The sequence below is a fragment of the Molossus molossus genome, unplaced genomic scaffold (assembly GCF_014108415.1).
Source record: "Molossus molossus isolate mMolMol1 unplaced genomic scaffold, mMolMol1.p scaffold_m16_p_18, whole genome shotgun sequence".
In the NCBI taxonomy this organism is placed as follows: domain Eukaryota; kingdom Metazoa; phylum Chordata; class Mammalia; order Chiroptera; family Molossidae; genus Molossus; species Molossus molossus.
This window is the reverse complement of record NW_023425353.1, coordinates 20159091-20184173: the sequence shown is the minus strand read 5'-3', so window position 1 is coordinate 20184173 and position 25083 is coordinate 20159091. Positions and strand designations below refer to the sequence as shown.

Genomic DNA, 25083 nt, shown 5'->3' with positions numbered 1-25083 from the left:
ACTGCAACCGAGGTACATGCTCTTAGCGGGAACCAAACCCAGGTCTCTCTGGACCACAGGCTGACGCTCTAACCGCTGAGCCAAACCGGCCAGGGCTGGCATTGGTGAGTTTAATGCAGAGACACAGCCCCTTGTACAGACAAACCCGGACCATTCAGTAGCGGAGTGGGAGGCAGCTTGCTGTTTGAGGGTTGGACTGGTTCATTCTGTCCAGATTGTCAGATGGACAAGTGGATGTATCTACAATGTCTCATCCTCCCCAAGGGCTCTGAGGACTTCTGGGGACCCCACCAGTGGCCAGCAGCATCTACCGTCTTTCCCTGGCATTAGCTTGTCCTGGCCTAGTACGAAGGTTTCTGTAGTAGGCCACAGGCAGAGCTGACTCCGGCTGAGCCCAGGTAGCAGGGAGATAAAGGAGCTGTGGTCACAAGAGCAAGGGAACCAGCAGTGGGCGGGGGCTGGAGCTGAGGCCTGCTCAACTCTCTAAGTGTGATATCAGAAGCCCGTGGGCCAGGGGTCCAATGCAGAGTCCCAGGCTCCAGAAGTGAGGCCCAGGGACCTGCATTTTAACAAGTTGAGGGGAAGCAGTTCTGCAGGCTCAGGATCGAGGACTTCCGGTCTGTGGTGCAGAGTGGGAGCTGGACCTTGTGAACTTGCCACCTGCAACTCTGATGCCAACTGAGGGTCACCTCTTCCCCAGGGGGCTGCTCTGTTCCCCTCTGCTTCTCTGAGATTACTGGTTAAGACATATGGCAAGGAGCAGGGACAATAAACAAATGTGCCTCCCCACCCTTGGAGACCTGATTGCAGGGCTGCGGGTCCTCGGGAAGGCACCCTGGACAGCTCCTGGCCTGAAGCGGCTCCTCGCCTCCCTGGGGCCGGCTGGTGGCTGAGGGTGAGGCGGGATTTGGGCTGCTGCCTCTGGGCCACACACTGACTGCAGTTCAGTGTCACCCAGCAGTGCCCGGGAGGCCGCAGCAGTTGTGGCGGTTGAGGTGGATGCTGGCGAAGGTGACTGCAGGCGGCCTTGGGACACCAGGTCCTGGCCCGGAGCCAAGGGTGCCAACCCCCCTCCCCCTCCCTCCTCTCCACCCTTCTTCCCCAGAACCAGCCCTGGCTGGATCCAGAAAGAAAAAACATTTCAGGGGCCGATGGATTTTTCTCAAAACATATATTTACCACTCCCCTCAGTACATCTTTGAGCACCCCCACCAGGATCTCCCAGGAATGTGCAGACTCCCGCCCCTAGGCCTTGGCGACCAGGTCCTTCACAGCTTGTGCAATGGCATCCTTGTCAATGCCAAACATCTTCAGCAGTTCAGCTGGCTTCCCGCTTCTTGGTACCTGGTTGACAGCCAGGCGGGTGACAGTGACGCCAGGCTCGCCCACTACTGCAGAGGAGACGGCCTCGCCTATGCCACCTGGGCAAAGGAAAGGAGGTGATTCAGGTGATTTGATCTCAGGGTGAGCAGTGGGTGGGTCCCCTGGCCCTCTGCCAGCCTGAGTTTATTCCCTAACCCAACCATGACAGAGATGGCATACACACCACCCCTTCCCCAAGACGGAAGAAACAGACATCACTAATCAATCACCATACTTTTTATCCTCACCTGAGGACATTTTTCGATATTTTGTCCAGATAGAGTGGGAGGGGGAGAGAGAGAGAGAGAAACATCGATGTGAAAGGGACACATTGAGTGGCTGCCACCCACATGACCCAACCAGGGCCAGAGACAAACCGCAACCGAGGTACACGCCCTTAGCGGGAACGGAACCCGGGTCTCTCTGGACCACAGGCCGATGCTCTAACTGCTGAGCCAAACCGGCCAGAGCATCATACTTTTTCTTCTTAGGCCCAAATGTAAACTCTGAATCATTTTAACAACATCCCTGGGCAGCTGTCATCAATGGACTAGCATGTGCAACTGACCCAGAGTCCAGGCCCACCTTCTCTCCTGTGGGGACAAGGTGGTGTGTGGTCACAGAGCCCTGGCTCTGTGAAGGACTCAAGCAACGGAAATGCTGTGTGGCTTCCCAGTCTGATTCTGCACAACAGCTACTTCTGGGACAAAGACACATTTTCCCACTCTTAGCAGTGAGATCGGAATCCCCTGCTCTACTGGCTTCCTGGGTGGCAGGGGCTCCGTGGAGCAATGCTAGCAGCTGAGTTCGCTGGGTCTCCAGGCCCAGCCTCAGGCCTAAGAGGCCAAGTCCCAGCTGCTCCGCGGACAGCTCTGGGTTTCATGGGCCATAGCTGCCTTCCTAGGGCTGGGATAAAGGAGGGATGTCCAGCCCTGTGCCCCTGGGCTCTCCCGGACCCATACCCTTACCTTCGTAGTAGTGGTCCTCCACTGTGAGTATCCTGCCCTTGGTAGCACGGGCACTGTCAAGAATGAGTTTCCGGTCCAGGGGCTTGATGGTGAAAGGGTCCAACACGCGAATGTTGATCTTCTCTGTGAGGGAAGAAGATGCAGGGACGTGGCTGAGGGGAATGGGCTGGATGCTGGGCGCCGGCCCTTCGACGAGCCCCCTGGGAGGGGGACTGGCTGGGGTGTCCTAAGAGCTGTCACACAGCTAAAAGCTCAGCCTGCGGCTGTCCCCTTGTTCCCACTGTAGAGTTCATGCTTGCTAACCCGTGGCTTGCCCTCTTCCTCTGCCATGTGATGCCCACACTCTGGCATTCTGTACCCACCCACCTCCTCCCGGGAGCCTTCCCTGACTGTTTTAGGAGCATGTGGTCTCTTTTCCTTCATGTCCTGGGCCAGGGGATCTCGGCCTTTGGACTGTCAAAGAACACCGAGTGGCATGTGTAGGGCCCGCGTAACTCTCCTGTACCCTCCCAGATGCCTCTGAAGATGGAGGGGAAGCCAGAGACACAGCTCCAAGTGTCTGATCTGAGATAAGCTGTGTGCTCATGGGGGGACGGAGAGGGTCAGCTCAGGTGACCCAGCAGAATGACCTCAGAAGGACAAGTCTAGCTCTGCCATGCTTCCTTCACACCCACCCCCTGGATCGCCATCCCTACTGGGGCTGGACCCCCCTGGCTTCTCCAGCCCACCTTGCTCCTGCCCCCACCTTCTTCCAGCTCCTCAGAGCTCTGTACATGCCGATGCTCCTGCCTGGGCCTCTTCACTCCCTCTTTGCTTATCAGTCCGACGTACACCTGAGATCACCGCCCCGAGGACACCCACGTCCGCCCTCACCTTCACGACCATCATAGCCGAGATGTGTCATCTCCTGTGACTGTCTCCTCTATATTACCAGTAGCTAACAATTTCAAGCTCACAATAATAACAACACCAGGTTACTATTTACTGAATCCCTAGGACAGCCCCATGGGGAAGGCAACACAGTATTTCCATTTCACAGATGAGAAAACTGAGGCTCAGTGATGCTAAATAACTTACTAACTAGTGCCCAACTGAGTGGCGATTCAATCCCATTGATAGGTCTCAGGATCTCTGATCCGACCACTGTGTTGGACACCTCAACTCTAGGGCCTCAGGGCAGGGACTGTGGCCACTGCAGCCCCAGAATTTAGCATCACGCCAGGCACATAATATGTGCTCAGAGGGTGGCTATTATCATTAGTTAATTGGGTGAAATTAATTCCCACCCCCAAGACTAGTACGCAGTCAGCGCCCGATCTAAAATTATTTGGGTCCCTCCCGCCTCACCTTTCTTCAGCAGGTCAGCAGCAGCCAGGGCCTCATGCAGGGTCACCCCGGCTCCGATCACAGTCACCTGGTCATCCTTGCTTTTCAGGACCACCTGAGGGTGACAAGGGAGAAGGGGCCAGTGAGGCTCAGGGACTGGTGGCCTGAGGGGCACCCTGACCTCGGGCGCATTCTGTGGCCCTCACTGGGACATGCAGCACACTGACCTTGGCTTGTCCGATCTGGAAATCCTCGTTGTTGCTGTAGATGATGGCGTTTTCTGGGCGGCTGGTCCGGATGAAGCAGATGCCCTGGGATGAAACAGTAACTGGGGATTACGGGATGGAGCACATCCAGCCTCAGATAGCAAAGCCTTTCTAGAAAGGCCGTTACCTCCCGATGTCATGTCCTCCACCCTGTCATCCCCACGGAGGTGTCTGCCAGGCACCTCATGCTGGCTGCTCCTCTAGGAGGAAAAGGACTCTCTTGTCCTCTGTAGTGTGTACGTGTCCACCCACCCCTCCTGAGTGACAGTGGCCCAATGACTTTGCCAGCCTCAAGCCCCAGACAGAAAACGAGTTTTCCATCAGGTGGAGTGGCTCCAAGGGGGCCGGCTCCCCACGATGTACCCAGCACGCCCCGGCGGATGGGGCACTCCGGTCTCTGGCAGCGTGGCTCTGGCCAGGACCACATTGCTCATTATGTCTTGGTGACTCCAACTCAGGGAGGCAGAAAGGCATCAACTGCCCCACTGGCAGGGCTGCCAGACTCTCAGTGGAGAAAGCACAGTGACCAATCAGCAATGCCTGCCATAAGGCAGGAAGGATGGCGTGCATGCCACTTTTCCTAGTCTAACTTCTGCAAGCGACGAACACCAAGGGCAAGGTCAGGAGATGCCACTCTGGGTATCTCCAGCTCTAGGCCTGCATGCTGGCCTCCCTCCTGTCCCTCTAAGAGAGCTAGCTGTGAGCAGGAAGAACAGCCGTGTGACCAACCTTTGTATTGGCTGCTAATTCCACTGCCTTCTCTGTAGACACCCCATCACTTGGGTAGAAGACAGTTGACTTGGGGACTGATCGGAACATGGCCAGATCTTCCAGGGCCATCTGAGAGGGGCCATCTTCCCCTGGGATGTGGGAAAGGGAATGGTGAGACGCCCATCGTGGACCCGCCGCCTCCCCCACCGCCTGGTCCGGCAGTCCAGGGAAGCTACAGGTGTGAGCAGCCTGGCCCTGGTTCGACTCACCAATGGACACGCCACAGTGGGAGCCGCAGAGGTTGATGTTGCTCTCGGAGATGGCCGCCATGCGGATCTGGTCGAAGGCCCGCGTGAAGAAGGCTGCGAAAGTGCTGCAGAAGGGCACGGTCCTGTTGCGTGTGGCACAGCCCACGGCGATGCTGACCTGGGCAGAGGGAGGGGGCAGGGGTTCTGTCATCCCCGGGACTGAATTCTCCTCCTCTCCAAGTGACTTCTGCACACCCATGGACTCCGCAGTCTGTTTCCAAACACTGAACTCCTTCGTAGCTGCCCGAAGGAGCGGGAGGGCTCCAGCCCTGCCCCCTCTGCCCGCCCCTGGCACCCACCATGTTCTGTTCAGCAATGTAGCACTCAATGAAGCGATCAGGGTGCTCCTTTTTGAAGAGATCCGAGAAGGTGGAGTTCTTAGTGTCCCCATCCAGAGCGATGATGCGGTCGCTGGCGTGGCCTAGTTTGGCCAGGGCCTGCCCATAGGCCTTGCGTGTAGCTATCTGTGGACAGGGGAGGGGAGGGCTGAGCACCGGCGAGGGCAGCTGAGGGGTGGCCTAGAGCCCTGCACAGCCTCTGAGGCACTGCACCTCTCGGGGAGGAAAAGAGTAAAAACTGGGGCAGAGAAAGGAAGTCCAACAACACATGGCCTTTGGAAAGTTAACTTCTGTAAGGCTGCCAACGAGAACGTCTACAATGAACTTGGGAGTCCCTGCAGTCCTTTGCCCCAGCCTAGCTGTGGGCTATTTGAGCTGCAAAAGATGTCCTAACACCCCCAATCCCCGCCTCCCCCCAACCCCGTGAGGGCGATCTGAGAGTCTGGGAGTCAGAAAGTCTGATGCCAGTTGCACAGATGGATTCACCCAGGGGAGGGCCCTGGAGCAGGGCAGGCCTCCCTAGCCTTTGCCAGGCCAGACAAGGCCAATCGAGCTCAGGCCAAGGCCCGGATGGGCCGGGGATGGGGACTCAGGAGTCATGTTGCTTGGATCGCAGTGCTGCCAGGAGCTTGCGGAGTGACTGTGGGCGAGTCCCTTGCCCTCTCAGCCTCTGCAGGTAAATGATTCCAGAGCTGGCTGTTTCCATGAAGGAACTACAGAAGCAACATCTCAGGGCCCTCCTGACCCTGCAGTGATCACTCTCCTCCCTTTCCCAGTGCTCTAGAGACACATCGTGGTCCCAACCTCGGGGAACCAGAGAAACACGGCCACCCCACTTGGTTAGTCCAGAGAAGCGAGGCTGGGCTCTACCTTGTCCCCGACTTTGTAGCTGGGTGGCGTGGGCATGCGGATGTTGGTGATGTCCACCGAGGGGGCGTCCTCCTGCGGGGGGGTCGCCAGGATCTTCTTCTTGCTCTGGATCTGGCTGTGGATCTCCTGGATGATCTGCTCAGCCATGTTTTTGGGGAGAGGCTTCCCATGCCAAGACTCCTTATCTTCTACCCCTGCGGGTCCAGGAGGGCAGAGGGCCAGGTAAGACGGGCACTCCCAGAGGGCCAGGAGCTGCTCCCCGGGGCCTGGCCCTCCACCCATCGAGGGATAGTCAGGAAAGGGAGGAATAGTGTCGTAACAGTCCAGCGGAGCCCTGTGCTGGGCACCACGGGGTCAGGACTCCACGTGCCCGGTCCCTGCTGACTAGACACCTCGACCTCCAGCAGCTCAAAGCCAGAACGGGGAGGGGAGCAGGCAAGGGCAGGGTGCCCTGGCCCATTCTCTTCTGAGCCACCGCCCCAGCCCGAGCCCACAGACGGGGTGTGCTGCAGAAATCAGTTTCCTGACCCAGTCGGGATCTTGGCCATCAGAAGGGAAAGCTGAGGCCTGGAGCAGGGTGAGCACTGCCAGGTCACATGACCTCGGTGACCCACAGAGCAGGCCCCCCCAAGGCCACCTCAGCGTGGGCAGAGCCAAGGACTGACCCGCTAAGGCAGCACTCAGCAGCCCCACAGGCCCCCAGATACTCCCCGAAGCTACGAGGTCCCCAGATCCCACCCAGCGGTGACCCCTGAGTGTGTCAGGCAGCGCACTGAGGCTCTGACAACATCTCAGTCCTCCTCGATGTCCACCCCCTCTCAGAAGCCACGGCCCCCCTCCTAAAGCAGTGAATGCCCTCAATTACCGAGCCACAAAGGCAGAGGGGACCATGACCCCCAAGCAGACAGGGGGACAGTCAGGGCACCTGCCACAGCAGAGCCGGCCCAGAGCCAGCAGTTAGGCCTCTAGTGCCGCGGACTCTGTGTCCACATTCAAGTTCCCGACCACTTCTCGCCCCACTTCCCCATCTGGGCACTAGAGGGCAACACGCCAGCATCGCTCCCATGCCTGGCGCGGAACCGTCTCAGCTCCTCCCAGGCTCTCCACCCGCAGAGGCCTCTGCTGAGCCCTTTTCTGCTGCTTGAGGGCTGTCCCGCCTCTCGGGGAGAACCCAGGTCTCTCCAGGTTCTCCCAGGGCTCTCTGCTGGCCCATCAGCTCAGGGCAGACAGCTGGAGCTGTCCAGGAGGCTCTGCAAGTGGGGAGTGGGGAGAGGGGGTGCTCTCACACCAGTGTCTTCTCCTTACCGCAGGCCCTCCCTCCCCAAGGCCATCCTCTCCTCCTGCCTGCGCATGCCCCTCAGCCAAGGCCAGCCTGACCTGGGCTGGAATCCCAGCCATGCTGACTGACCACTGAGTCACCAGCCAGGGTGTATGTACTCGCTACTGCAGCAAAGGGCTGGTGCCTCCCCAGACACATGGTTTTAGAGAAATGCCCCCTTGCACTGAAACCCTCATCCCCAGTTAGCCACAGGGCCCAGCCCCAGGGGTCGGGAGGGAGACTCGTGCATACGGACCTGAGATGCCTTGGCCCTTGAAGGTCTTGGCAATGATGGCTGTCGGCTGGTGCTTGGCCTGGCCAAAGGCCTTGCAGAGCTCCTCCACGCTGTGTCCATCCACGATGATGGAGTGCCAGCTGGGGGCAGAGAGGGGAGTGAGGGCAAGGACCCCGTGCCCGAGGACCCTGAGGGGTCCCAGGGCAAGGCCAGCCCTCACTCCCCTGCACAACTGCCACCTGGGAAAGAGTGGGAGGAGCTGGGGAGTCTAAGGCGGTCCTGTTTCCAATCTGGGTTTTCTTTTCTTTTCCCGCATTTATTTCACTTCCTCTTGTTTGCTTTGAACAGAATCTCCTCCTCTCTCCTAAGTAATCCCAAGCTTAGTTCACTTATTGCCTCTTTCATTCCTGATTGATTCATTTCCTGCCCAAAGCTGCTTTGGGGCCGATGCACTGGGTTCGGAATCTATTAGATTCTTGATGCGTTTTTTGGGCCAATTTTTAATCTGATCACTGCAGATGCTGAATGTGGTGCTGGAAACGTCGAATCGAGCCATGTGGTCAGCACCCAGGGGACAGCCAGGCAGAGCACCTTTCCCCTCAGAGCAATTCCTTCCGGGACCCTGGCATTCTAATATTGATACTGGTCATTAACGGTAATAACAGTGGCTAACATGTACCGAGCGCGCTCCATGCGGCCCTGGGCCGAGCGCCACACGCGTGAACTGATGCCAGTCTCACCGCAACCCGGTGTGGGGAGGAGCCACTGCCACCCCTTTTACAGACGAGCAAACTGAGACACTGAAGGCGGAGTAACCTGCTCAAGTCACAAAGCAAGTTAGTGACGGAGCCGGGACTTCATGAATCCGGCTTCAGAGCCGTAAGGTCAGACAGACGCCACTGCTGCAGACACGCCAAGTCCCCAGCTCGATGGGGCCCTACGGAGACCCCTGAGGCGCTCTGGGGCCCTTTCCTCTTCTGTCCGACAGAGAACACCCGCTCCCTCCACAAGGTCAGTCACCAGAGATAACAAACTGTATTTCCTGTGTGATCAGCCATGGACGCACCCATGAAGGCCACCGCCCTCAGAGCCCTACCTGCAGAGAGGCTTGTATCTGAGGCGAGAGGCTGGCCGACACCCACCCCGATGGACCTCCCTGCTTTGTAACACAGGGCTGAATTCACAGCCTTTCAAGGTCCATGGCAGAGTCTGAAAAGCCTTTCTCCCATCTCACCAGGAGAGGGGACCTGCTCTCTTCCACAGGCTGGCTGAAGTTGGGCACAGGATGCAGCCAGCTGACCAAGGTTCAAACCCCTCCATGTTCCTTGGCCTCACGGAGCTAAGGTGGTTCACACTGTGCGTCCGTCCACCCACCCAAGAACAAAGTGAGGATGTGGGGGAACGCTACGTGGAGTCGCTCAGGACTGTCATGCTCACAACTACACAAACAACTCACTTAAAACTGGGCCTTAGCCCACAAATCCATGAGGTGGCCTGTGCTGCCACTCTAAGTCCAAATGCCCACTGTCTGAAACTGTGAGTCAAAACCTGAAAAGGGAGACTCATCAGCCTCTGGCTTCAGCCCCTGCAAAGCTTCTAGCACTGTGGCTCCGTGCTGTGTGGGTGCTCTGGCCACAGCCCTGTACGTACCCGAAGGCCTCGCAGCGCTTCTGGTAGACGTCCAGCTGGTGCTGCAGCGGAGCAGGCTCGCTCTGGCCCAGGCGGTTGATGTCAAGAATGGCAACGAGGTTGTCCAGCTTGTAGATGCCGGCGAAGGCCATGGCCTCCCACACGGAGCCTTCCGACACCTCCCCGTCTCCAAGCAGGCAATAGACACGGTAGCTGTGGATGGGGAGTGGGCGTGAGGCTGGCACCTCCCACCTGGGCTGCTGTGCTCCTGGTCTGTCCCTCCTGTGCTCTGTGCTACACCCATGATGTGCAGCAACGCTGTCAGCTCCCTGATGCCCACCCCAAGTCCACACGGAGGAAATGGCTACGAAGGAAGCTGTCAGGAGCTCCAGAAAGTACTGGCTGCCAGGAGACAGCGCCAGGAGGTGACAGTCTGATCAGTGAGAATCAGAGGATCGGGGGTTGTTAGGACACAAGGAAAATGTATGTTCACCGGGGCCTACTGCCCACTGTAGGGGTGTACCCACTCCCCTCCTCCCTCCCACGAACCAGGAGCGCTGGGGAGCCCTAGGACTCGCTGGGGGCCGGAGGGAGAGGGGATCTTTCTGCTCGAAGCTGGGCTGGGGAGGCTGGGAGGCAAGCCAAGCAGCATCCTAGAGGGAGAGGCCTCAGGATAAACTCTCCCCAAGGTCCGAGGCTGGTTCTTGCCCAAGACAAGAGGAGCGAGGCCTGGGCTTTCTCCATCCCAGGGGCCTTCTCCAGCCCTCGGCACAGGCAACCATGATCTTCTCAAAGGCGAGTGACCTGGTAAAAAGAGCACTGAACTTGGGATGTCACCCAGTGAATAAAACCTTCCCTGGACCTGGGGGAGGGTTAAGCCAAGGGGGTAAGGCCAGAGGTAGGAGACCAGTTCAGTGACTCTGACCCCCTCCCCAGTACTCCCATTGTCAACATCCCCCAGATGTGAGGGGGTGGCTGAGGGTCAGTGGCCACAGGCACAGAAACAAGAACCCCACTCAGGCTGGCAGGTGGCATCTAGGTTCCTAGGGCTCCAGCAAGGTGCTGGGCCCTTGCTGAGTAAGCCTCTGAGGGAGGTAAATGCGGTTGCTATTCCCAAAAACACACAGACAAGGAAACAGGCTCAGACGTGAAGGGACTTGTCTGAAGGTCATGCAGCTAGGACTAGCTGAGCGGGGATTCAAACAAAGGTCTGACTGCCCGGTCCGTCCAGACTGTCCACTCCTTGCTGTCTAGGAAGGCACGTGCAGGGAGCAGCAGGACTGGGAGATCCCCCCGGCCCCGGCCCAGCGTCCAGCTGCATGGCCTGGGAAGGGAGGCTCGTGCCAGATGAGCTCAGCGGGGACACAGCTGCGGCAGGAAACAGTCCTGGAGCTGGGGCCCTGGAGCTGGCTACAGCGAAGCCTTTGGGGCCTCCAGGCCTCCTTGTTGTAGGGCCAAGCCAAAGGGAACTGGAGAAGGGGCGGGGACAGCCCTGGCACTGTCAGCATGACTCAGCACCTCCACAGGCCAGCAGGTCAAGGAGTCCCCCATTTTTCCCCTTCTGTGGCCTCCAACAGGCCAGGTCACTAGTTACCTGGCCAGGAGCAGGAAGTCCCAGGGGCCACATTCAGGGGCTTATCTGCAGCTGTGTCCTATAGGGGGCCAGAAGCTCGTGGAAGTCTCCAGTCTGATGTGGCTGAGCCAGAGGCCTGTAGGAAACTCAGCTTCCCCAGAAAGGGATTCCAGGGAAGCAGGCTGGCTGCCTTCCCAACCCCACACCCACTTCCAAGGAATTTGGATCGGCCCTTTGGGGCCTACAGGGTCGGGTCAGGAGGGCATCCTGGGGTCTGGAGAAAGACACTGGAGCCCCACAGAAGTCAGGGCTCGCCCCAAGGCTCTGAGTTACCACCATAAAGGGAAGGGACCCTAAACAGAGGGCCAACATTGGTTGCAGGGGTTGAAACCTCCCCAAATGTCCACCTGCAGAGGCCTGCCTCTGTGGGTTACAGCAGACCCGTAACACAGAACGTTATGCGATCATTCCCCTAGCCCTCGACAGTTACAATGTGAGAAAATGTTCCGATTTCTCTAAAAAGCAGAATGCATAGTGTTGCAAACTTCTAAGTTTCTTCTCCTGATAATATGGAGGAAATATGATACATTGAGATTTAAATGGGGGAGTGGTTAAGAATAAAGAAAATGTTCATTTCTTTTTAATGTTTTTCTGTATTTTTCAAATGAGAAGGTTATATGATAACCCAAACAAAAAAAAGATTAGTTAGAAAAGGAATGAAAGAGTCAATTTGCTGTGTGCTCCCTGTTGGTGGCTGGGTGACATGCTTGGAGGCCAGATCTGCTCTATCAGGACACTACCTCCGGGAGCCTGGCACGGCCTGATAATTCCCTTGCCACCCCTGCCACCCCTCACCTCTCGGGCCCTGAGCCTTAGCTGATTCTGTGCTGGGAACCCAGCTAAACCTCAAATGGCCCTTCGCAGGGAACTACTTCAAGCAACTGTAGGGACCAATGAACTCACATCTCTGGTTCTGTGCCAAATAAAATACTGTTAACCATACACCCCATTCTTTGTGATTTTCTTCACTTCACGGTGAATCACTTCTGGGGACTGAAGGCAAAGGCTGTGCCGCCAGGTGACACTGGCCTGAGAGGGTCTGGGATGCCTCGCAGCCCAGCCACCTCCTGAGCAGCGGTCTCAGGAGCCCCTTCCCTGCACACAGCAGGTGCTCACTGCGGTGTAGCATCCAGTCAGGTCCTTGCAGCCACCCCCCCCCCCCATGACCACTGGCTGCGGCCCTTTTCCCAGGGGGTGGACTGTAGGGCACAAGGGAAGCCACTGCTGCACAGCTGGGCCCTCCCTGCCACCTGCAGGCCAGGCTCCATCGGCCCCTCTAGGAAGCTCCCTGCCCCCAGTGCTCCCGAACCTCCTGTGCTCCCCTCAGAACAGCCTGGGGACTCCGAATCTGGACTCAGGATGCAGGGATGCAGGCCCTGGGTTCAAATTCGGCCTCCACCACATCTTACCTCAGTTTCCCATCAGTGGGAGGGGAACTGTACTCATGTCACCTCTCAGCCTGTAGGGGCTTATCAAGGTGACAGCCTATAAAGCTCTGAGCACCATCGGATAGGTAATTTCCTTAAAGCCTGCAGCCAACACTCCTCTCCCCCACGGAGATGGGCCTGCAGGCCCAAGGGGGCCGCAGGAGACAGCTTTGTGACTGAAATCTGCCTCAAGCCACCTGGTGCTGCAGCAGCAAATCGCTATGATCAGGTCGCTCTCTCCAATGTTTGTCTCTTCCCTGGCTGATAGGTGGGGCTCAGGGATGCAGAACTCTCTAGAATACAAACATCTTCTCGTTTCTCCAGGTAAAGGCAAGCAGCTTGTGGCTTGTGGCACTTAGCCAGACATTGGCACATTGGCAGGTGGGGCCTACTGAGACTCACAGGGTCCAAGAACCAGGCTTGGGGGTGACACAGAACTCATCAGCCAAAGCACTCTGGACAAAGAACACAAGGTCTGGAGCGTGGGCTCTGGGCTTGAACCTGGCTCCACCAGTCACCACTATCAAGGGATTGTGGGCAGGTCCCTTCATTCCTTTAGCCTATCTCATCTGGTCATTGGACCAGCCTCGGGCCACACTTGCACTATTACTCAGCTCCTACCCAGGTAGGAGGAGGTGCCTGATGGCAGCCGGTGGGGGTGGGGAGTGGAAGTGTTACCTGGCTTTGTCGAAGTATTTGCCTGTGTAGGCCATCCCGCAAGCGGCCCCAAGGCCCTGGCCCAGGGAGCCGGTGGCGACATCAGTGAAAGCTTGTTTCTGTCATAACAGAGGGCCACAGTCACTCACAGGGGAGAAGGGAGCAGCTCCCTCCCGGGATCCTGGCCTCCCCACCCAGACTTCTCCACCCAGGGTGTGACTCCTCATTCTCTTACAGCAATAACTGTGGGCTTGGTTCAAATACTGGCTCTCCCCACCAGGGAGGTATAACCTGAAGCCAGGGACCAAACCTCTCTGGGCCTCAGTTCCCAAATCTGTAAAGGGACCCCACATCATCCACCTCACACTGTGGCCAGAATTCATGACAAAACTGACAGAACACTTGGCCCTAGTGGGTGCCGGGTGGGGGATGTGAGTTTCCATGGTCACCCATGAACTGTAAACACCTGCAGGAATTAGTGCAAACTGGGTCCATTCCTGGTGCGTCACCAGTATCCTGCAAATCCTTCCCTGGCACTGTGAACCGCTTCTCCCGAGCAGTGTCTCTGTGGCCAGGGAGGCCCAGCGGGGAAGGGAAGCTGGGTGTTTGGTGCTTGGGGAGAGGCTGTATCTGCAGTTGATCCAGAGCACCCTGGGCTGGGGCCTCGAAAGGTCTCGCCCTTCAACACCAGCCTGGGGTGAATGGAGCGAGCCCAAGAACACCGGCTTCTTTCCTTCCACATGCAATGCCCTTCTCCACCTTCCAACACCCCCAGCTCCTCAGTGGGCGCCCCTGCCCGCCTTCCGACATGCCTTGGGAAACAGGAAATGGAGACAGAGGCCTGTGTAGATCCTGGTGGGGTACACGTACCGGGACAGGGTGCCCGTCCAAGTCGGAGCTGATCTTCCTCAGGTTCAGCAGCTCTGCCTCGGGTAGGAAGCCGGCTTCAGCCCAGACGGCGTACAGGATGGGTGCTGCGTGACCCTGCCAGGGACAGACAGTGGACAGAGGGCTCAGATGGGGAGCTGTTCCCACTGCACCCTGAAACCTGGGGTCCGGCCAAGCCTGCTGGCCAGGGCATCCATTCCAAGGGAGGAACCAAGTAAAGGCCATTCCCCCTCTTTCATCTTCTCCAGCCAAGGCCAAGCGGGCCCAGGACAGGTGCAGGGGAGCACAGCTGTGAGGCTGGCAGCAGCCAAGCCCCAGCAGGCAGCTGGCCGCCCTAATCCCTAGCTTTCGGCGTGTGAGCAGACTTGGACAGACTTCTAAGCTCTGATGCCCCAAGAGACAAGAGGCCACAGGGCCAGGCCTGGGTACAGGTGGATTTCATGGTTTTGTGGCATGGCTGTGATTTTCATGCGGGAGGGGAGGGACAGGGTGCCTATCCCAAACCCACTGCAATGCATCACCACTCCCGAGGGAGCATGTGGTCCAGGGGTGCACAGAAAAATGTGTGCAGAAAGCCACAAAGCTGCGCTCAGACCTGGACTCAAGTCCCGCATGTGGCTAACAGGCCCAACACCCGCAGGTCATTCCCGCTGTTCCCTACTAATTTGGTCATTTATTTTTTAACTTGGGTTAAGTTTACCAGCTGGGCCAGCACAGGGCAGGACGCTGAGGGAAGGGCAGGGCCTGCTGCGTGGAGACAGAGCCGAGGGCAGAGGGTGGGCCAGGGCTGGGCTTGAGCTAGGGTGGGGTGGGTCCCCTTTGAGATGGCTCAGTGCCAGCACCCTCACAGGTCCAGGCCCAGGATACCCCACCCCAGATGACAGACAGCAAGCTGGGCTCCTACCTTAGAGAGCACAAAGCGGTCGTTGTGAGGGTTCCGGGGGTCCTGGGACTTGTAGCGCATGGTGTGGAAAAAGAGGACGGCCATGATCTCCGCGGCGCTGCAGCATGACGTGGGGTGGCTGTGGCCCAGGAGAGAGATGGACACGTGCATCATGGCTCTGGACCCGACCTACAGGGCTCACTCTAGCCCAGGTGAAGGGGCCTGGGGTGCATGTCCCAAGGAGTCATGGAGAGCCATGTGGTCCTGCTCCCTGGGAGGGTTACACAGGGTCTAAAGGAGGCCACTGCTGGCGGCCTGGGCACAGCATCCCCCAGGGGCCAACAGGTCACACCCTCGGATTCACACAACTAAAAGCTCTGGGGCTGGACTCGAGTAGGAAAGGAGGGCCGGAGACTGGGCAGGGGAGCCCAGTGCAAGGCAGCACCATGGCGGGGGTGTGGCTGGTGCCAGCTGGAGCCCAGTTCGGGCCTTGTGGCTCCCAGCAGGAGGTAGGGCTCAGCAGCTGAGGAGTGGTGGCCCCTCTGTGACTAACCAGTGAGCTATATCCCCGTGGGACTGCCCGTGACTCTGCCTACTTGTGAGAGGCACAGTCGCCCTGCCCTCCCAGGCCCCAGGGGTACTGGTCCTGAGGCCATGGGCAAGGGGTAAGGAGCCGAGTCTCATGGATTTACCACAAGCCTCCCAGTAGCCTCATGGGGCTGGTAGTCTGAAAACTTGGGCTCTAGGCTCTCCAACAGAATCACTGGGCTACTTGGCAGCTTTTTTAATGGGCATTTTGAGGGCTGGTGTAGCCATTAGGAATCATGCTTTTGTGCAAAATTTAAAAGGCAAAACACACAATCTCATCTACAAAGGCTACAATCATGAACAGATAAAAAATCCCTTCTGCCCGTGACAAGGGCTAAGGTGTGGCTGACGAAAGCCAGAGCCTGCCCTTCCAGCCCTGGAGTGGTGGGGTCAAGGGGTCCCCCTTTTTATAGCCTCCTGCATCCTATTAATCACAAACGTATTTGAATGGCTACTGAGCAAAGGAATTAACAATACCAGATGCAAGCATTACATCCTAGAGCTGAGACTTGTTCAGGTTCAGGTCTCTCAGGACCCATGTGATTGCTCCAGCCCCTATTCCCAGGAATGGGGCTCGAGGTCGGAGTTCCTGCTGGGACATGCTGGTTCCTGGCTAACCCTGCCTGAAGCCCTCTGGCCCACAGTTCTGCTGAGGGAACGTGCCTCCCACGGCTCCGCCATGCAGCCCAACACAGCCCCGACGATGCTCTTTCAGGTCCTTCACGCTAAAACACGCCAATGCCAAACCCGAGGGCACATGCAACATCTGGATCTCACAAACGCCTCCCTCCTCCCCTGCCAGTCACCCCCAACCCCCGCCACCAGGTTAGGGGTGAGTCACTCCCAGCGCAGACACATTAGTACAGAAATCCAGAGCTGTCCATGCTGGTTTAGTACCCACATTCCCAGCACACAATCGTCTTATACTTAACCACTTCTACGAGCTCCTTGGTCATGGGAAAAGACACTAGACCTGAAAGAGGGAGGTGAGGAAATGTAAACAGGAAACTTTCCTCTGCCTGGCAGGGACCCAGATCCCCCGTCCCCAGTGCCAAACTTGGCGGGAGGACCTCCCAGTCAACACAGGTCAGGCTGATCTGCCCTTCCCGCCTCCAAGAGCAGCGTCCTCCCTGAGGAATCCTGTTTCAAAAGTCTTGATCCTGTTTTGAGAAGAGTGGGGGAGGATGTGGGTAGACAGGGGGCCCAACAGCTCTGAGGAGGACGAGGAAAGGCGGGTGTGGGGCGCTGTCAGCCCTGTCCACACTGATCCCCGGGTGATGCTCCCACTGGCTGTCAGAGAGAACTGCTGAGGTACAAGCACTTTTTGCACGTGGCCAGAGCGTGCCCAGGCCTGGGCAGAGTGGACGTGGAGGGAGAAAGAAGGTCAGCCATGAAGAGACACCAGAAGTTGAAAATTAGTTGATTGTAACCCTTCCTAGCTAGACCCATGAGGGGTGAGCCTGCAGTATTTTCTCTCTTCTAAAGCCTGCATGGGGCCACATGGCTGGTCCTGTCTTCACACCCGCCGAATAAAAACATACAGAATAAAGGGTCCTTAGGGGCCAAGTGTCGCCCCACTCTTTCAGGGGCCTCCCTCTGCAAAGTGCCCCAGGTAGAAATACGAGCTGTGTGACCTGAACAAGTGCTTCGACCTCCACGAGGCTCAGCTTCTTCACTTGTAAACGGGGAGGCTGTGTGGGGGGCGAGGGTCCAGGAGTCCCATCAGAAATGCATGTAAAATGCCCAGGTCCATCGGCTACCACAACTGCTGGACGACCAGATGCCAAACCTCCTCCACCTCTTCACCTGCAGCCTGGGACTGTGATGCTGTGCCCCACCCCCACTGACCACAGGGCAGGCAGGAGGGAAGAAACAGAAATGAGCCAATGATTGAGACAGGGCTCTGTAAACTGTAAAGTGTTGAGCACACAGGAAACACAGTCACTTTTAAACTCAACCTATTAGAGGGCTCTTCAGGGATGAAAATGTATTGAGTCTGTGGCCTCAGGGCCTGAGCTTTTCCTGTAACCCAATCCGTACCCCTACTTCTGTCCCCGCAGACAACCACAGGCGGAGGTCCCATACTATGGTGCTGTGTGTATGTCACACCCATGGACACACACTGGCTGGATACATGTGGGGGGTGGGGTCAGGGTGGGGGAACTGCAGGGTACTTTACCCAAGATACATGACAGTTACAAGTTTGTTCAAAATCCCTGCTTTGGCCTGAATAGTCCACTTACAGTGCCAGGTAGTTCAGTCTATGAAGGTGATGCTGAGAGCTCAGAGCTAGGCCTAAATAGGCCAAACTTCTCAAAGATATCCTCCACCTGGAAGAGGGCACATATTCTTCTGGATGGTTCCCTGGCCAGGAGGGTCTCTCTCATCTCTTCAGCACTCACTCTGCCTGCTCACAGGTTTCCCTGTAGCAGGGAGAGAAAACCCCTCACCCCTCTGGCTGGGCTCCTCTCCATCATCAAGACACAAGAGCTGCCAGCTTCCATTGACACATAGCTCATCAGCAAATGAACAAGCCAGGGACCCACACACCTCTAACAGCCCCATGGAAGTAATCCAACATTTAAAAAGAAAGGAGTAATGCCCTGGCCGGTTTGGCTCAGCAGTTGGAGCGTCGGTCCTTGGACCAATGAGTTGCGGGTTCAATTCCAGTCAAGGACACATGCCTCAGTTTCGATTTGTCCCCGGCCATGATTGGGGTTGTGCGGGAGGCAACCACTCGACGTGTTCCTCTCAGGTCGATGTTTATTTATTTATTTATTTATCCTCACCTGAGGATATTTTTTGATATTTTGTTCAGATAGAGTGGGAGGGAGAGAGAGAGAGAGAAGCACCCACGTGAAAGGGACACATCGAGTGGTTGCCACCCACACGACCCAACCACGGCCGGGGACAAACTGCAACCGAGGTACGTGCCCTTAGCAGGAACCGAACCCAGGTCTCTCCAGACCGCAGGCCGACGCTCTAACCATTGAGCCAAACCAGCCAGGGCTCATGTCGATGATTATCTCTCTCTTCCTTTTCCTCCCTCTCATTCTATCTGAACCAAAATGGAGAAATATCCTTGGGTGAAGATTAAAAAAAAAAGAAGTAATGCCCTAGCTGGTTTGACTCAGCGGTTAGAGTGTTAGCCCAGACCAAAGGGTCACAGGTTCGATTCTCGGTCAAGGTCACGTACTTGTGTTGCAGGTTTGATCCCCAGTCAGGGTTGTGCAGGAGGCAACCAATTGATGTGTCTCTTTCACATCGATGTTTATCTCTCTCTCCCCATCCCTCTCTTCCACTCTATCTAAAAATCAATGGCAAAATATTTTCAGGTGAGGATTAATAGGAAATAAATAAGAAAGAAACTTCTTATGGAGAAGAAATAAGTACCCTAAGAAGAATCAAAGCCAAGAGTTAATTATTTTGTTTGTTTTGTTAATCCTCACCCAGGGATATTTTTTCCATTGATTTTTGTTTTAGAGAGAGTAGAAGGGAGGGAAAGAGAAAGAGAGAGAGAAAGAATGAGAGAGAGAGAGAGAGAGAGAGAGAGAGAAACATCTACCGGTTGCCTCCTGTTCACACCCAAACCTTGGACTGAACCGCAACCTTCTGGTGTACAGAACAACACTCCAACCCAATGAACCACTGGCTAGGGCTGTCATGTTCTAGCTCTTCAGCCTGGTGGTAGGTACATACAGGTTTAACATTTATTTATTTATTTTCTTTATTGATTTTAGAGAGAGAGGAAGGGAGAGGGAGAGAGACAGAAACATTGATGAGCGAGAACACTGATGGGCTGCCTCCTGCATGCCCCCCACCTGGGCATGTATCCTGACTGGGAATCGAACTGGTGACCTCCTGGTGCATGGGTCGATGCTCAACCACTGAGCCACACCAGCCGGGCCAGGTTTATCATTTATAACATATGGACAGTATTTATATTATATTCTTTTTTATTGATTTTTTCCATTAAAAAATAAAAATAAAAACACAAAAACTCAGGCAAGAGTCCCAAGATGCCAGGGCAGAAGTGAGCCTCAGAAGTAGTCCTTATTCTCTGAAATGCCCTGGCTCCTGCCTGGGAAGACTCTGCCCCCACACTCAGAAGGTTTCTTCAGAGCTCTGTCCTCTGACTTCTCCTCTGAGAAGCCCTCCTTGACCACACTACCTAAAATCCCTCTTCTTCCCCTCACTCCTACTTGCCATCACCTGACATTATGTAGCTTTTTCTTGGCTGTCTGTCCTACTGCAACTCGAGCTCCAAAAGGGCAGGGACTTTGAGCCTTTTCATGGTTGTATCCTTAGGCCCGAACAGCACCTGGCACAAAGTGCACAAATGAGTAAATGATGCATCCTAGCTCCAAGACCCTAGGGATGTGAGCTCTGCGAGCCTCAGTTTCCTCACTGCAACATGGAGACATTAACAGAACCTGACTGAATGAGGCAGTGTGGGTAAAGAGCTTGGCACAGTGTGCAGGCAAATGACAACTGCTCAGTAAATATTAGCTCTTAACATAACAGAGATAAAGTCTAACCTCTTCCTCATTTTGAGGATGGAACCTAAGGTCCACAGAAGGGAACTGACTTGCCCAAGGTCACACAGTCTGCTAGAGGAGCCAGGACAAAGGTAAAATGCTATGAGAAACTGAGGAATGGATAAAAAAAAAAAAAAAAAAAAAGTGGTATATTGACACGATGGAATACTCAGCAATGAAAAGAAATGAAGTACTGACTCACACTACGGCAAGAATGATTGTCCAAACATTATGCTAAATGGAAGAAGCCAGACCCCAAAGACTGCATTCTGCCTGATTTCATTTACATGAAATGTCCAGAGTTGAACATGAGATCCTCTAGGGGTGATGAAGTGTACTAAAATTAGACGTGGTAAATTCACTAAACTTAATGTAAACTGCTGTTCATTTACTAAAGCCACTGAACCATAAACTTAAAATGCTATGATTTGCCAGTTAGACTGTAATAGAGCTGTTAAAGATTTGTTTTTAAGAAGAAAACAAAAGGTGCTGAGCCCTGGCAGGCTTGGCTCAGCGGTTACAGCATCGGCCCATGGACCAAAGAGTCTTGGGTTCGATTCCAGTCAAGGGCACGCACCTTGGTTTTGGTTCATCCCTGGCCCTGGTCGAGGTCGTGCAGGAGGCAACCAGTCAATGTGTCTCTCTCACATCGATGTTTCTCTCTATCTCCTTCCCTTTCATTCTATCTGAAGATAAATGGAAAAATATCCTCGGGGGAAGATTAAAAAAAAAAGGTAAAGAGTCCAGCAGAGGAAGTTCTCATGTCCACACCCCTTGACCCAGTTGTGCAGCCTTCAGAGGTTACAGCACATGAGTGCAACGGACATGAGCAGGGAGCCCAAACAGTGTGGACCAGGTCAGCCAGACCCACCAGGTCACCCCAGCTCCCACAAGTGCACCCCCCTGAGTGGGCTCGACCTCACCACTCAGGATAAGAGCACAGAATCTGCCCAAGAAGCCGTCTGCCCTCAGAGAGTACTCCAGCATCCAGGGCAAAGAGCTCTGGTGTGTGGCAATAAGGGAGTCCCTGACATTGTGGGACCAGGCTCTAGTGACAACAGCTCTGCCCAAAGAAGAAAAGTCCAGGGGTCAGAGCTGTGACAGGGCCAGTGTGGTCAGCTCATGAGCATGTCTCAGTCAGGCTCGAACTGGGGGGGGGGGGGGGGGGAGGGGCACTTGCTTTCCAGCTTCAAGAAACACTGGCCATCGGCCCTGCTGAGTTGGTCACTGAGCAGAAGACCAAGTCGTTACAGGGCTGCCAGGTGTCTTCACACGGGTTGGGAAATACTGCTGCTGGGGCAATCTCAACGGGCTTTGCTGTTGCCTCAGGCAGGGTCAGGGTGGAGGCAAGGCAGCTGGAATGGAGAAGCAGGCCCCGGGCATGGTTTTCTGCCTAGAGAGGCCAGAGACCTAAAGGGGCGTAGGCCATGAAGGAGCCCTCTGGCACTCAGCCAAAGCATCTCTGAATGTCAGAGCCAGGTTCAGGGATGAACTTCCAGCCGCTTAAAGTCACATGGATCACCAGGATGTGAAACCTATAATAGCAGGGGTGGGACCCCCGAGCTTGCTCATTCTGTCCCCCCGTCACACTTCTGAGAGACCCAGTCTGAAAACCACCTATCTATATGAACTTCTCCTTTAAAGATTGAGGAAATCAAGGCCCTGGATGGGAAGGACCTTCCTGACAAGGACACAGCTCCTCTGAACAGAGCTGGAGCTGGAGTTAGATTCCTGTCTCCCTGTGTCCATAGCCAGGTCCAGCCAGACATTAGCTCCCAAGTATCCTCCCCAATGTTGTGGGTCAGAACCCTGGGGACATGTTAAAAGCACAGCCTGCACCTCCCCAATTCAGGACTGCTTCTGTCCTCAGATAACACTTAGCACTGTCTGGACAATGTCACAGTCTGGCCCTGGTCAGTGAGAACCACGAAACCATTACCACCAGCCTCAGCAGTCAGGCCCCTTCCGATAAAGCCAGTGGGTTTCGTTTTCTTAAGGCCTGATGAGTGGATCCCTTGCCACAGTTCCCTCAGCACGTGGAGGAAGATGACCCCCGAGAAGCTCTGGCCACTGTGGATGCTGCCGCCACAAAGAGTCCTCTGTCCCTCAGCTCCCCTGACACAGAAGCCAGTGTCCTCACTCCCCTGGGGCCTGGTGAGGTCCACTGACAAGGGGTGAGTGATGGTACAGGAACAGGAAAGCTACCAAGAAATCGGGACCTCACTGAATTCTGAACCCTGCAGCCTGGGTCCTCACTGACAGACAGTCTGAGCTCAGCCTGTGTGGGTGGCCATGAAAAAACTTGCCCAAGGTGCTGTTTCACCACTGGGGATGTAAGCTCCCCCAGAAAGGGGGCACCTTGACAAGATGATCATTTTGGCTTTGACTGCTGCCCACATTGGGCCAAGGCCTCAGGAAAAACCCTCCAATTGATGGAACTCACTCACTACAGTGGGTAAATAGCAAGCTCCAAAACAAATATCCGGTGATCAGAATACTCCTCTGATCTCAAGTCTTCCAAAACTAGTTTTGTGCACACATATAGTTCTTGTTAAACACCTTTCAAAATCTGTGATAGGGATTGCATAGCAATGTTACTTCCGTCTACAAAGGAAGTTTTCTCTAAGTATTTCTTTCCTGTAATTTTTACCACACTCACAAATGTGAAGAAATTGTCGTTTACACTTTTTTTTTTCTTTTTTGCATATGGACACTTTGAGTTCAGTGAGTTCCTCCCTAAGACTACAATGTAAACTTGGGTTCAAAGTCTCAGCCGTCACATAGTATCTTTTCTCCCCACAGAAATCAGAGTTTAATTACCTAACAAAGACCTACTCCACACCTCCTCCCCTTGGAAGCTGCCAAATGTTGTAAATGTTTCATTTCTCTCAAAGTGCCTTCAAACTGACTGATATCTGCCTTCAATCCACCTGATCTCCCCATTTCCAATTTCTCTCCATTCTCCCACCTGCCCAAGAAGCTGGCCTGATAATGCAAGCCCTTCCCTGGGCAGCATGGAACCACCACCTATGACCAGCTTGGGCAAGTCTCTTAACACGCTAGCCTCACTTTCCTCCTCTATAAAATCTGTATGTAGTAGCAGCTATCTCACAGGGTCATTTTCAGAATGCATGAAACAATTTTAGCCATAAAGGATGTTCTGTGTCACGCCAGAGATACCAATTTGACTCAGTAACCCTATAGTTGTCTGCAGGCCTCACACGGCCCTGTAAGATGCTCGATTGTTTCGTTGGGTATCCACTATGTCTCTCCAGCTAGACCCTCAGGAGCCTGGTTAGATAACTCCTGGCACACTATAGGGCTCGACAAGGCCCGGTAGGTCAAATCACTCCCTGAAATAGTCAAGGGAGGGGATCCCTAGTACCCAGCAAACAATACAGTGTGAAGACCTACTGTATTCCAGGCTGGGGAAAGGGGCATGGAGAGTAAGCCTGGTCAATGCTTGGGGAGGGGCTTCCACACAATGGGTAGGACGGATATATAAATCCAATGGAGATAACAGATTCAAAGTGTGCTTAGGAGTGGGGTAGAAGGGAAAGTGACTGTCCAGAGAGATCGAATCCCTTCTGAGAACTGGGTGTTTTAAAGGCACAAAGGGGTAGTGCATTCCCACCCTAAAGGTAAAAAAAATATGTTCTTTCTAAGCACACACCTTGGTTGGGAAGGTTCTTGGAAATCACCCCGCCCAGCCACCAAATTCATTTCATGAACCTAGCACATTGCTGTCTCTGCAGCCTCATGCCAGGCCCCATGGGAGGGGCTCAATGCCTGAAACCAGCCAGTGTGTAGGAGCTACTATTGTTCCCATTTCAGAGTAGGAGACAGACTCTGACCTTAACTACCCCACTGGATGCCTCCGGCTGTATAGTGGCCCCTGTTATTAACACTATCCTGCTACTGGCCACCTTCAGTGGAGGTTTCTTGGGATCAACAGCCTTTTTCCACCTCCAGAAGGACTGGACCTGAAAAAACACTGGGAGATAGAGGTGCCCCAGCCTCTGCCCGGGGGGAGTGCCCCTGGTTGCTGGCCCTGGGACTAGGTCCTCTGTTCTGCTAGACTTGGAAGTCTCTCCTGCCCAACACCTCCCACCACCTCCCAAGTCAGATCTAAGACCTCCAATTCATAAGGGGTGCCAGGGTTCTGCAACCACGTGGCTGCATTCCTCCCACTCCACCCATTCCACTGGTCAGCCCTTGGTCTCAGCGGTCCCCTGCTGCAAAGTCAGACCCTCGCCCGGGGTAGGAAGATGAAGTGGCAACGGGGAGGGGCAGTGTAAGGTAGGGAGAAGGCCAGGCCCGAGTATCCCTGCAAGATGAGTTGAGCAGCCTGGGTTCAAATTCCAGCTCTCGCCATGTGTGACCTTGGGTAACTGACTTAAACTCGGAGCCTCGGTTTTCCCACACGGGATGTGGAAAGGGTCCAGAGAGCTGCACATGCAGGGAGCACGGCAGAGGGCCCGGCCCTCCGCGAGAGCGCAATAATGGTGGCCTTGCCGCGGGGCCGCAAAGGGGCCGGCGGCTCACGAGTCACGTCCCCCGCGCCCTAACGCAGCCTGGTAGCCGGGGTCTCGCCAGGGACCAGCCGGCCAGAGGCGCACCGGGGCCGAGGCCCACCAGGCGGAAGCCGGGCCGAGAGGGCGCGGCGCAGTCGAAGGGGGCCTCTGGCCCCGTCGCTGCGACGCGCGCGCCTCCGCCACCTGACCTGGCCCAGGTCCCCTCCCCCGTGGTGGCTTCAAGCAGCGCCACATGGAACCGGCGTGCCTGCAGCGACCGCGGCCGCCGCAAACGGCTCCCCAACCCCGGCCCGGGCGCCGCCGGGCCTGCGCTCACCCCGAGCCGGCCGCCGTGGTGGCCTGGATGGAACTGATGCGCAGGCGGTTGGCCGTGTCCTTCAGGGCCTGCAGCTTCTGCTGGTCAGGTTTATGGTAGCCCTCCATGGCGCGGCCCGGCGAGCAGGGGTCTGGAAGACGCGGAGACGCGGAGGCAGCACGGCGACTCCGCCAGACAGGCAGCGGCAGAGGCCCGGCGCCGCGCGGGGGCGCGTTAAGACTCCTGGGCCCGCCCGTGGGGCGGAGCGCCGGCATCACCCCAGCCGCCGCGCCCCCGACAGCCCCGCC

The 25083-nt window shown here is 55.8% G+C and overlaps 1 protein-coding gene across 1 annotated transcript; it reads right to left on the bottom strand.

The window, feature by feature from the left end:
* Positions 1–1152: 1152 nt before the first annotated feature.
* TKT (transketolase) lies at positions 1153–24995 on the bottom strand. Its single transcript, XM_036266127.1, has 14 exons — positions 24797–24995; positions 14841–14958; positions 13919–14032; positions 13070–13167; positions 9353–9544; positions 7724–7842; positions 6150–6343; positions 5241–5405; positions 4903–5059; positions 4652–4782; positions 3884–3967; positions 3678–3771; positions 2331–2453; positions 1153–1421 (listed from the first exon to the last, which is right to left on the bottom strand). Exons 1-14 carry the CDS (start codon positions 24901–24903, stop codon positions 1246–1248), a joined length of 1872 nt encoding a protein of 623 aa, XP_036122020.1. The 5' UTR covers positions 24904–24995; the 3' UTR covers positions 1153–1245.
* Positions 24996–25083: the final 88 nt, after the last annotated feature.

Excerpts from the sequence above, each read along its gene's own strand:
- TKT (XM_036266127.1), bottom strand. The coding sequence starts at position 24,903 with ATGGAGGGCTACCATAAACCTGACCAGCAGAAGCTGCAGGCCCTGAAG. Across the intron at positions 9,545-13,069 it reads AAATACTTCGACAAAGCCAG|CTACCGTGTCTATTGCCTGC; the intron begins GTAACACTTCCA and ends CCCCATCCACAG. Across the intron at positions 7,843-9,352 it reads AAGCGCTGCGAGGCCTTCGG|CTGGCACTCCATCATCGTGG; the intron begins GTACGTACAGGG and ends CTCTGCCCCCAG.